The following is a 12,181-nucleotide window of genomic DNA, read 5'->3' as shown; positions in this document are numbered from 1 at the left end:
AAACCACCCGCCAAACAATCCACTACAAAGAACACAATTAGTTTAAGTAAAATGGAATGGAAAGGCACACGGTGAAGACTGCCTTTACAAAGAAACAGGCCCCGCCCCTGCCTCAGCAATCCCGGTTCGGCTCCGAGGAGAGCCACGCCAGCAGCGCGAAAGTTTCGTTTGTGCGCAGTAGGCCGGCCCAGTGCCTCGTGGGAAAGGCGGGACTTCCTAACTCTACGTCATCTCCAGTGCGACGCTAACGTCACTGGCTTGACTGGGAAGGTCAGCAGTGGCTGCGGGCGGCCGCGCGCGACCCCGCGCCCACTACACGCCCGGGGATCGCCGACGCATGCGCCTGGCGGCTTCGACGGAGCTAGACTTGCAGTTAGAGCCCGCTTCTCGGGCTCAGCCCTGGCGCGCACATGCTGTGCCGGCTTGGCGGTAGGTGGCTGCGGCCCCTGCCTGTGCGGCAGCTCGGGGCGCAGGGCCCGCAGTTTGTGCTGGCCCCAACTGGCGCTTCCAAGCGTTCCGCTGTGCCAGTGTGGGCGGTGGCTTCAGTCTCTGCAGTTAGCACGGGCGGCACGGGCGGCTGGTATGAAGCCCTGGCCACTTCGGCGGCCGTGCAGGGCGCGGAGGAGATGCTGCTCCACGTGCACAGCGCCACGAGCCTGCCTTGGTGGAGCACCGTCCTCCTCACCACCGTGGCCCTGCGCAGCGCCGTCACGCTGCCCCTAGCGGCCTACCAGCACTACATCCTGGCCAAGGTGAGGGGCACCGAGCCGCGCGTGGGCCCTGTGCGTCCACCTCCTGCACGAGAGGTGGTCAGCTTAAAATACCTACCGTACTTCCGGAGCGCTTACTATTTATTAAGTAATTGATCGTACTTCGTTGCTAAGAAAGTTAACCAGCGTTGGATGTGTGAAATAGATGTTTTAAGTCACAAGTACCTGTCATTTCGTTTCCTCTACTGGGTTTGTGCTCAAAGCATAAGTGATTACTAAGCTTGTTAAAGAGTGAGAGAAATGAATAGGCAGAAAATGTTGTATAGTGAAACATAAAATTACCGTTTTTGAGGTTGGAACAGCCTGTAGGTCAGCAGCATCTTTAGTCCCTAAATATCCCAACTGATCTTTTTAGGAAAAAAACTGTTAAGCTAGCGATTTGCAAACTTGATTCCTTATTCAGGCCGTTCCACCTGCAAGCCTGTGTCTAGGTTAGTCTTAGCCACTCGACTTTCAGTGCTTCGTTATTTTTTCTGTGGAATTAGGATAGCAATATCTTCCTGCCCTACTTCACATGGTTACAAGATCAAAACACATAATATGGGTTAATTATTCAAAGTATTATTCAAAGGTGAGACTTCAGAAAAAAAATGGCTTCTATATTTTAAGATTGTTATCGTTAGGGAAGAAAACCTGGAAGCAAAACGGAAAGGGATTCATCAGCATCACTAAGGCAGTGAGCTTCTTTACAGAAAGAATTAACACAGGGCAGATATAAATGCAAAATTTGGGGGACTCTGTGGCTATAACAACATGTTAAAGATTTATTAATAAATTTTATTTTTTCAATGTAGTTTACTAGGAAATCCAGGGATGAAACATAAAATAATAGGGTGCAGTTTTCATTTAATCCTTGCAGTAACTCTATGAAGGAGTACTATTATATGTTTTATATATGAGGGAACAGGATCTTAGACGTTAAGTAACTTGTCCAAGATCACACAGCTAAGTGGAATTTGAATTTGGTTGTAACTGAGCATATTGTAAACAAATTAACCTCTTATGCTTGGACTTAAAATTTCTTGACTTGCTTAGTAAATCACATTTTTAAATGTATTGAGAGACTAGAAAATAAAATTATAAGTGGTTATAAATAAAGGTCCTTTGTGTTCATAACAAATTCTACATTTTTTTTAGCTAGGTGGAAAATTTGCAGCCAGAAATAAAAAACATAGCGAAGCATCTTAACCAAGAAGTTGCAATTCGTGCAAATCAGCTGGGGTGGTCCAAAAGAGTTGCCAGGTAGGCTAATTCTATGCATATAAGACCATGAAAATGTATATATGTAATGTGTAAGTAATGATAATTACAGGTTTGGGTATTCTGTAGCTTTACCAGCAAAGTAGTTCTTTTTACTCTTTAATGTTTTAATAATTTTATGTGGTATGATAGTTTTATTATTTTTATTTTAGTTTTTAAAACTTACTGATTTTAGAGAGGAAGGGAGGGGAGAGAGAGAAATACCAATTTGTTATTCCATATATTTATGCACTCATTGGTTGATTCTTGTACGTGCCCTGACCAGGGACTGAGCCTGCAACCTTGGCGTGTAGGGACAGTGCTGTAATCAACTTAGCTACCCAGCCAGGGCTGACATCACAGTTTATATACTGGACAGAAAGTGAAGAAATGGAGAAACAAAGAAGGTTAAGTTTCTTATTCTTAAGGGTCCCTAGCCTACTGAAAAGACTTGTAATCAAATGATGACTGAATGAAGTACTATAAAAAGTTTTGTGCAAAGAGTTGGGTCATTATAGAAAGTTAGGGAAGGCTTCACAGGATGAAGATACAATGCCAGTCTGTTGAGATTTTAGTCAACAAATAACACAGGTTATTTACAAATGACCTTTTTGAAAAAATACTGTAGGCTAAAGTCCACAGGAATAGGGAAGTAGAAAATGTGAATGTCATGATAGAATGTCATGATCAACTGGATATCCAGGGTGTTGTTCATCCACTGTATTTACCCTGCGTGTTACTAATCTGCCTGGTCTCTTAGAAAAACCTTGCTTAAGGGTGCTTAACTGTGCTGCAGTCATTCACTGGGAACTTCTAAGTCCCCCTGCTTCAGTCAGCCTATGCTATTAATTTGCTTCCCAAATTCTGATCCCTACTAGACTGTAACAAAGTGTTCACCATTTCACAGCAATGAGGAAAAAAAAATATACACACACATACAAACAAGGTCTGTCTGGAAAAAAGTCCAGCTATTGTTAATATAATGAGAGCAGTTTGTGCAACATCCATGTAACCTGGCAGACAAGGAGAGTGGACTGGAATGCGCATGCATGAACAATAATGGCTTCATTGTACTAGTCAGTGGGGGCAGAAGAAACAATTGAGTGAGCATGTGTACTGTGTGAATGTTGTATTCAAAAGGACTGAGCAAGTAGACCAATGAATCTGCAGCAAATTTTGTATTTTAAGCTTGAACATTCCTCTGTGGAAACTATTTGGATGAATAAGAAGGCTGCAGCTATGGGCAATTGGTGATTGGCAACTTTATCATGACAACACACCTACTAATGCATCACATCTCCTGCAGAGTTTTTTAGCAAAACATTGTATCACCCAGGTGACTCAACCCTGGTACAGCCCAGATTTGGTGCCCTGAGATTTCTGGCTTTTCCCAAAGCTGAAATCACCTTTGAAAGGGGAAGAGATTTCAGACTTTGATAAGATTCAGGAAAGTAAGACAGAGAAGCTGGTGGCAATTGGGAGAGCTGTGTGAGGTCCCAAGGTGCCCTCTTTGAAGGGAACTGAGGCATCATTGTCCTGTGTACAGTGTTTCTTTTATCTTGTATCTTCTTCAATAAATGTCTGTTTTTCATAGTACATGGCTGGATACCTTCTGGACAGATCTCATATATGGTTATCCATCTATTTTATCTATATAGGTGTAAGTTTGCCAACTATCTTCAATATGAAATTGCTTCTCTTCGTGTTAAAAAGACCCGACATTTAGAAGTTTTAATAGCTTAATATTTTTACTCGATTAAATAAAAAGTTGGCAAACTTGTAGGTCTGAAGTTTTACTGATCTGCGAAATCTCAACTATAGCTCTAGGCCAAAAGAATAGATTTGTAGCTGCTCACGTGGGTTATAATTGCAGCCTAGATAAGCCTGTGGCACCCTACTTACGCAGCACTGGCGGGATGATTGTCCAGCCACATCCTTATGCAGATGGGTGGACACATTCTAGGAGGATGCATCCGAAGGTTTCCTGCATTTTCAATGGACCGAGTCTTGACACGGGAAAGGGAATTTGTCAGATGGATAACCAAGATAGTGGGTGTCCACACAGATGATAGGATAATTTGCAAAGGCATGCTGTTGTGGAAGTTTGATTTGTCGGATGACCTAAGTAATTCAGGCACCAGAAAATACATGTCTCTATAGAGGAATAACAGGAGATAAAGATGGAAAAGTAGGCAGAGGCTAACTTACAAAGAGCCTGGAATGTTGGTGAGTGCTGTCTTAATTCAGTACACTATAATTCAGTTAAATTCAGCAAACCTATTAAGTGCCTTACCTTTGTATAAAAATATGCTGCAAGAGCTTTAGAGATGAGTGAGATCCTACACTTGACGTTCAAGGAGGCTGTAGTCAATAAAGTGGGACTTAAGAACAGGAATGAACTAATATGGTTAACAGCGAAACAAATAAAGAAAATCTTCATGAGAGAGACTTAAAGAATGGAGACCATTTTGGCAGGCTAAGAGCATACACAGTACAAAACAACATTGTTACAAAAGATATATTTAGGAACCAAGTAATTGGGCTTAGCTAGAGTGGAGGGATTTGAGTAAAACGTTCTTTCACCTTTAGTATTTTTGATAGAAATTGCAGTAATACCAAGTTGTGAAGTGTCCCTTGTTACAACTGAATTGGCCAAAGATCACCATGGACAAAGCCTGACAACATTACATTTATTGAATTGTTAGGTAATGTTTGTAGCTAGAGAATATTCAATAGAAGTTTTTATTTACCTTTTGTTCAGTCAGCCCTTTAATGGCGCTTATGACAGAAATGCTACATAAATCCGTCAGCCAGTAACCACAACCTGGCAGTGTTTGTGCTGTGGTTATGAAGCACTGTTAGCAGTCAAATGACATTTTCTCCTTTCCCTTGTTCCCTCTTCCCTCAAAATAGGCTCACCTATCTAAAGAATATGCGGAGGCTTGTTTCAGAGCTGTACGTTCGGGATAACTGCCACCCTTTCAAAGCCACGGTGTTGGTCTGGATTCAGATTCCAATGTGGATCTTCATGTCTGTTGCTCTCCGGAATCTTAGCACAGGAGCCACACATTCAGAAGGTACTTGTCATGGAAGTCCGTTTCCCCAAATAAGTTCTCTAACATCGTCTTTGTACTTGTAAGAAAAAAAAAAAAAACCCATACTTTTCATACTTAGAATACTTTAACCATTTTCCTTATAAACAGTGTAAGTATAGAATTTGAAATATTAAGTGTAATCAAACTAGCTGTGTTGAGAAAACAAATCTAGGAAGGACAGCAATAACACTGCTTCAGGAAGGACATAGTAAAATTAGTGTTACAATTTCATAGTTTGATTTCCTAGCTAAGAATTGTTTTTGTTTCTAAACTTAAGAGAATAGAAAAACTTTCACGGTTATAAATGTAAACATTAGTTAAGAAACAATATAAACTAAAGCATTTGTTTTTTTACTTTCACTGAAAGGCATTTCTAACAAAGTAATCTGAATTGACTGGAAAGAAGCAGCCTATGGCTACGTAATTATTTAAAAATTAAGTCTGAAAAGATTACTGCTACAGATTTTTATGTTCTCTACATCTGTTTTTTTACAGAAAGCTGCTTGCCTCTTTCTCACTATAGGAAGGACTAATTTGTGTTATGGCATGCAAATAGCCTGAAAAAAAACCAGTGCAAGTCTTGAGTGTGATGGACACCTTATTAGAATTATATTACTATGTAATAAATATTTCCTTCTGCTGTTTTTAGAAATTCTTTTATTTATAAAACTTTCAGCAGGTTTTTCTGTTCAGGAGCAGTTAGCTACTGGTGGGGTCCTGTGGTTTCCTGACCTCACTGCGCTGGACTCTACTTGGATTCTGCCTATCTCCGTTGGTATCATCAATTTATTAATAGTAGAGGTCAGTGGTTTTAAGTAAGATTTGTTTGTCATTTATTAGGATTTCTTTTGTTGCCTTTCTGACATCAAATATAAATGTGTTTAAATATGCTTTCTGGTTGCAGATCAGCCATTGACAAACTGTCTGAGGCCTGTTCCTTAACCTCTCTGGGGGAGAGAATGCTTGTCATTAAAATAAGAGAGCTGAATTAGAACACTTGCAAAGTCTCTTTCAGCTTTAAAATTATATGATTCAGGTGTCCATTAGTAGATGAGTGAATAAAAAAACTGGTACATTTACATAGTGGAATACTACACCCCCATAAAAAAGAAGGAAATCCTACCTTTTGCCATAGCGTAGATGGACTGGGAGATTATTATACTAAGGAAATAAGCCAGTCAGAAAAGACTCTTATATGTGGACTCTAATGAACAAAATAAACTGATGAACAAAATAGAAACAAAGGCATGGACACATGGCACAGACTGACAGCGGAGAGTGGGGCAGGGAGACTGGATGGAAGAGGCCGGAGGGATTAGCAAAAGAACATGCGTGCGTGACTCGTAGACACAGTCAACAGTGTGGTGAAGGCCATATTGAATACGACCTCTCAGCCACGTCTTACCATTACCCCGTGCTGCTTTACTTAAAACAGTTTATGGGAAGCCTGCCTTTAATTTCATGAAGAGCTGCTCTCAGACTCTGAGTAGAACATAGATTCTTTGAACTGGAAGAAACCTTAGAAATGATTTGCCTCAGTTGAGATCTCATAGACCTTATGTCCAGTGGTCTCTGAGAAATCTAATACACCCTTTATTTTTTTAGACAAAAATGAAGATGATGCCATAAGGTGTTGGTCAAAAGTGTCTTGAGGAAAGACTCCAGTCTAAGTCTGCGGTCTAAGTGTATTTCCCTATGAGCTCCTAGCCAGAGTGTTGTGAATAGGGTTGGTACTTAGTGAATATTTGTTAGAAAGAAGGCAGTGATAAACACAAGGTTACCGTGGATTCATGTCAATCCTCTAGTCTTTCCTTTATGCCATCTCCTAATCCAGTATGCGTAAGTTTAATAAAAGCTTATTCTTAGTTAACATACACCGTGTTTCCGGCACTATTTTAGCAGGTTACATTATCTTTTTATTTTTATTTTTTTAAATGTCACCTTTTATTTATTTTTAGAGAGAGGAGGAGAGGGAGAGAAACATCAATGTGTGGTTGCATTTCGTGCGCCCCCTGCTGGGGACCTGGCCTGCAACCCAGGCATATTCCCTACACTGGGAATCGAACCGGGAACCCTTTGGTTTGCAGGCTGGCACGCAGTCCTCTGAGCCACACCAGCTAGGGTATACATTATTGAACTTACTCAATTCTTAGACTAATCCTGTAATGTAGGTACTGTTGTTAACGCCCATTATAAGGTGGAGAAAGTGAGGCACAAAGAGATTAAGTAACTTGTGCAAAGTCACATAGCCCTAAATGCAGAGCTGCGATGTGAGCCTAGGAAGATTGGCCCTAGAGTCTGTGCTCGTAATCATTACACTGTGTTGCCTCTTAAATAAGTAATTTCATAAGTCATAACTGCTTTTCCTAGTCTTGGTTCTTCCCCTTATTCCATGTAGCCACATCACAAACCTTTGAGATACTAAGTTCCTTCTTTATGCCAGGCACTAGAATCTCCTTTATTGCTACATTTAAAGCTTCTGCATAATTGTTACGTTTTATAAAAGATAAATGATCAACCACATAAATTTATCTATGTCTTATCTTTTTATTTTTTGCTTTTATTAATATAAAAGTGGAGGCCAGTCAAAAATCAGTTTGTGTTTTAAAGCTTGTTTAATTTAATATGCATTTTAATCATAATTGTGTGTGCACATATTCTACCCCTTCAGATTTTTGCTCTACAAAAGATTGGAATGTCTCGTTTCCAGATGTATGCTACGTACTTTGTTCGAGCAGTGTCAGTGTTGATGATTCCAGTTGCTGCGACAGTACCTTCAGTGAGTAAGCACCAGCACTGCTTGCTTAACCTTGTCTGATTGTACGTTTGAATGGCTGAGTTTCTGCCTCTTCTGTGGTGCTTTCTCTGACTACTCAATCCCTTACTGATTTCTGAATTTTTTCTGTAATAACTAATTTACTGTTTCTGTTACCAAGTGGCACTTAAATCTTGGGATTGGTTGATTTCCCTTTATGTGAATGTGTCTTAACTCTGCTACTAAATCAAACTCTTTTTTTCTTTTTATAATCTTGCAAAATACTTTGCACGGTTCCATGAACATAGTATTTAGTCTGATTAGTTGCTGTATTGAATTTTTTTCTGTCTACATAGACAGGGCCAAGGAATTTAGTACTTAAAAAAGAAGCAAAACTTTGTGCTAAGCACATGTGGGTTCACAGGTAATGTTATTTAACCTCGGACAACTCTTTATGAAATAGGTACACTGGTCACCATTTATTTGTAATTAAACTTTGATAGAAATAGAAAAAGAAATGGTTATGTCTTCAGTTACTTTGTATTTGTATAGTCTTCTGCTTATTTTCTATAGCTACTTAGTGCTAAGATGGCAAAAGCTATGTCAGGTGTAATTGTCTTTGATCACAACTGATGATACATGTACTATAAAATAGGATCCATTTGTTGCTGATAATTAGGGTTTTACCAGTTTTTCATATTACTTGTCTTATGAATCTGGAACAGTATATTTTCAGCATCAAAAATTTATTTTTAAAGCTATTCCTTGGATATAATATTGTCATTAATCCTGTGTAAAGTAAGTTTCCACATTTCTAAAATGACATTCTAATGTCTGTGAGAATTAATGAAATAACATCAAGTGCCTATTATAGTATTTTTTATATAATAGTATTGTAAAATACCCTGTAAAAATAAAACAATACAGATTTACTACATTTCTGGGTAGAAATAATACCAATTATAACTGAGGAAACCCCCAACTCAAATAAAATAAGAGCAGTGAAGTTTCAGTGAGAGACTGGGTTCGAAGTGAGTAACAGATCTAAAAAAATGTCTTCAATACCCAGAAGTTGATTCTCTTAAATACAGAAGTTCAGTTAGGCAGTGTAGTGTAGAGCTCGTGGAGGACACGAGAGACCCAGCCTGCTGCTGCTTCAGTGCTCCATCATCCACAGTCCGTAATTTCCGTTCTTAAAGCCACAGTATGGTCACGATGGCTGCTGGAACTTAGCACCTTGCAGGAATGGTGAAAAGGGGCTTGCTGCTCGTGCAGCCAGCCCCGTGTAAGGAGCTTTGCCAGATGTCCCACCCAACACCAAACACTTGGGCTTACATCTTACTTATGTGGCCACACCTAATTGTCAGAGAGGCTGGGAAGTCCTTTTCTTTTGAAATGGCAGTATGCCCAGATGAAAATTAGGGCTTCATTACTAAGCAAGAAGAATGGTTTTTAGTAGACAGCTTATAGTCTATGTAGTTGAGTTCCGGATACTTTTTATTTAGTGGATAAATCAGAGGATGGTAGCTAATGTTTAGTCAACATTGATTTTGTGCCAGACACTGTTTATATTAGTTTATATATATTAGCTCATATAATCCTCCGAACAATGCACTGAAGTAGGCACTATTATAATCTCTACTTTAGTGATGAGGAAACTTCAGCACAGAGAGGTTAAGTAACTCATCCAGGGTCACTCATGTAGTAAGTGGCAGAGTCTTAGCACACATCCAGACAGCTTGGCTTTTGCTCTTAACTACAATGCTAATCTGCCTTTGATGATTCGTTCTTTTCTGCTCCTAAAAACTTGCTTTTCGAACAAATGCAAGTGCTTAATATGGGCCATACACTGTGCTTACCACTCTGTGAATTAATCTCATTTATTCTTCACCACAACCTTCCAAGATAGATACAGTCCTGTGCCCATTTTATAAATGAGAAAACTGAAACAGAAGGAAAATAACATACTCAAATAAATAGAATTGCAAACTCCAGGACCTGGGCTCAACTACCGCATAATCATGCCCCCGGGGGTCTGATTACCTTCTGATGCGAACAGAAGTTTGGACACTTGGATGGATGGGCTTGTTATTAGAGGCTGCAGAACTTAGTCACTGACCTACATAAATCAATCTGGGTGGTAGCACAACAGAAAAATGAAGATAATGCTGAGACTGTATATCTCAAAAAAAGTCAAAGATAATGTATTCCTGAATATACTTAGCAATTGTTAACTGAAAAAATTTGGTGGATAGAGGACTCCTGTGGTGGAAAATGAGGAAGAGGTAGGCTAAGGTTGCCATCGTAAATGACCACGCCCCCAGCACCTTACCTCCAACATAGCAGTTTGTCAGGACACTCGGTGGGGAAAAAGCATGTGTGAGTGCCGAAGAAGGGAGGTGAGACCTGACTTGGGCCTCTGGGAGCTACTGTCTTTCATCCATTTTCTTTCATGAATACCTCTCCTTTTGCTTTCTTTTCACTTTTCGGTCTTTCTTTCATCCTTCTTTCTTACCTATTGAATCCGTGACAGGCACCTAATAGGGGCTGCAGGCCTTGTTCACTCCTAGTGTGCTCTTTACAGAGATTATACTTTACTTTTCGTTGCCTGCCTGTCTCTGGAGCTTGGTGTCCTTGGAATGAATGTTTCATTCATGTCGGGTTTTTTGTGTTTTTTTTATAGTCAATTGTTCTCTACTGGTTATGCTCCAGCTTCATGGGCCTTTCACAGAACTTGCTGCTGCGTTCTCCTAGGTTTCGCCAACTTTGCCGAATACCCTTGACCAAGGGAGACTCAGACACTCCTTATAAGGATCTTTTTGCTGCCTTTCACGCCAAGTTTATTTCAAGAAAATGACATATTTTTCAGCAACTTGAAACAATTACAAATGTCACTACCACTTTAATATACTTAGAAGACTTATTCAGATATGACTTAATTTGCCTTTATTTAAAATCATGAACTCCATGAAGTACTAGGGTTAAAATATAATCCAGTTATGTTTGACAATACTTAAAATTTTTTAAATGCTAGAAATGTATTGATAGTATGTTTAATTGTATCCTAAGAATGTAAAAGTGTCTGGCTCTGTTTATGAAATAACAATTTGCTAGAGGAGGCTAGAACTTTGGAAAACAGGAATAGATAACTAAATGATACCAAGTTGTACTGAACAGTCCCACACATTAAGATTTTATAAAACAAGAGAATCCAGTGAGGGTAACTCTTAAAATTTTGGAGGTGTAAACAATTAAGATATCTTTGAAGATCGGGTAAAACCATGTTTTTCTTCAGAAAACTCCTAAGACTGACATCGGGGGGCCGTCATTGACCACTGCTCTGAAATACCTCTGGTAACTCCTGGTTAAGAGATTTCATTCTAATGGAACATACATTGACAATGGGTTAATGTGTGATTTTTAAAAAAACAGACTTGAGATACATGGTAGTAGAGTAGTCCATGCATGCAAGAAAGCACCTAATAGGGTAGTTGGTATGGCCTCTCAACCATGCTCTGAAGGAATACCAACAGTGTACATTCCTTTTCCTCTTACTCAAGAGGTCTGGAATACAACATATGGAACTAAGTACTGCCAGAGACCAAAGTGGCAAATCTAAACATTAAGTTTGTTTAGTCAAAGGAAGATAAACCAGAAGGGGGCTACCTATTATGGAGGTGATTTTATAAACTAGTTTATTTGAAGGATTAAGTACTCTAATGGGTTAAAACTATGGTACATGTTTAATATAGGAAAAATTGACAGGTAATATAAATGGTGGACCCAGTTTATGTGTTTAATTCAGAAAGATGATAAAATTAATTCTGGTTGAGATTTTTAGGAATAAATTGGACAGGCATTTGAGAAGATTATAAATTACAAATTTTCACTGTGTTAGAGTATGAACCTGATTCTGAGATGCCCTATCATTCCATCTTATGTTTTATAATAAAATAAAAACTAAAGTGAAATTATTGGTAATTTGTGGTTTCTTGAGTAATGTCTATAATGTCTTAGCCATTTTGATTGCCTTGTTACTGTAACTCACTGAGAATTTAGAGCAGCTGAAACTAGCTTCTCCTTCCCTGACTTCCCAGTCCTGGCTGATGACTCTCCTATTGAGAATACCATGCTTCCCAGTAAAGAATTAGAACTTACATATAGTCAGTCCTCTTTGGCAGATTTTGTATTTGCCAATTTGCCTACCTGCTAAAATTTGTAAACCCCAATCAATACTCAGTACTTTTGATGTCATCTTGGACATGCACAGAGTAGCAAAACATTTGAGTCACCTGAGGCACATTTTTTCCCAGTGAAGTCAA

The 12,181-nt window shown here is 39.3% G+C and overlaps 1 protein-coding gene across 2 annotated transcripts; it reads left to right on the top strand.

Moving 5' to 3' along the window:
- Positions 1–266: 266 nt before the first annotated feature.
- LOC129085073 (cytochrome c oxidase assembly protein COX18, mitochondrial) lies at positions 267–11,804 on the top strand. Of its 2 annotated transcripts, none has more exons than XM_054591491.1 (6): positions 267–752; positions 1,912–2,012; positions 4,923–5,086; positions 5,781–5,905; positions 7,776–7,883; positions 10,543–11,804. In XM_054591491.1, the coding sequence occupies exons 1-6, from the start codon at positions 411–413 to the stop codon at positions 10,714–10,716; spliced, it is 1,014 nt and encodes a 337-aa protein (XP_054447466.1). In that variant the 5' UTR covers positions 267–410; the 3' UTR covers positions 10,717–11,804. The 2 variants fall into 2 exon arrangements, with proteins under 2 accessions (XP_054447466.1, XP_054447474.1); XM_054591499.1 differs by having other exon boundaries at positions 269–752; positions 5,784–5,905.
- Positions 11,805–12,181: the final 377 nt, after the last annotated feature.

This window comes from Pteronotus mesoamericanus, unplaced genomic scaffold, assembly GCF_021234165.1.
Source record: "Pteronotus mesoamericanus isolate MK-2021 breed Mesoamerican mustached bat unplaced genomic scaffold, CSHL_Meso_final contig_130, whole genome shotgun sequence".
In the NCBI taxonomy this organism is placed as follows: Eukaryota; Metazoa; Chordata; class Mammalia; order Chiroptera; family Mormoopidae; genus Pteronotus; species Pteronotus mesoamericanus.
The sequence above is the reverse complement of the archived record's forward strand: the minus strand, read 5'-3'. Positions and strand labels throughout refer to the sequence as shown.

Bases quoted from the DNA above. Each gene is read 5' to 3' on its own strand.
- LOC129085073 (XM_054591491.1), top strand. From the start codon at position 411: ATGCTGTGCCGGCTTGGCGGTAGGTGGCTGCGGCCCCTGCCTGTGCGG. The intron at 753-1,911 runs GTGAGGGGCACC...TTTTTTAGCTAG, and splicing joins AGCACTACATCCTGGCCAAG to GTGGAAAATTTGCAGCCAGA. The intron at 2,013-4,922 runs GTAGGCTAATTC...CCCTCAAAATAG, and splicing joins TGGTCCAAAAGAGTTGCCAG to GCTCACCTATCTAAAGAATA.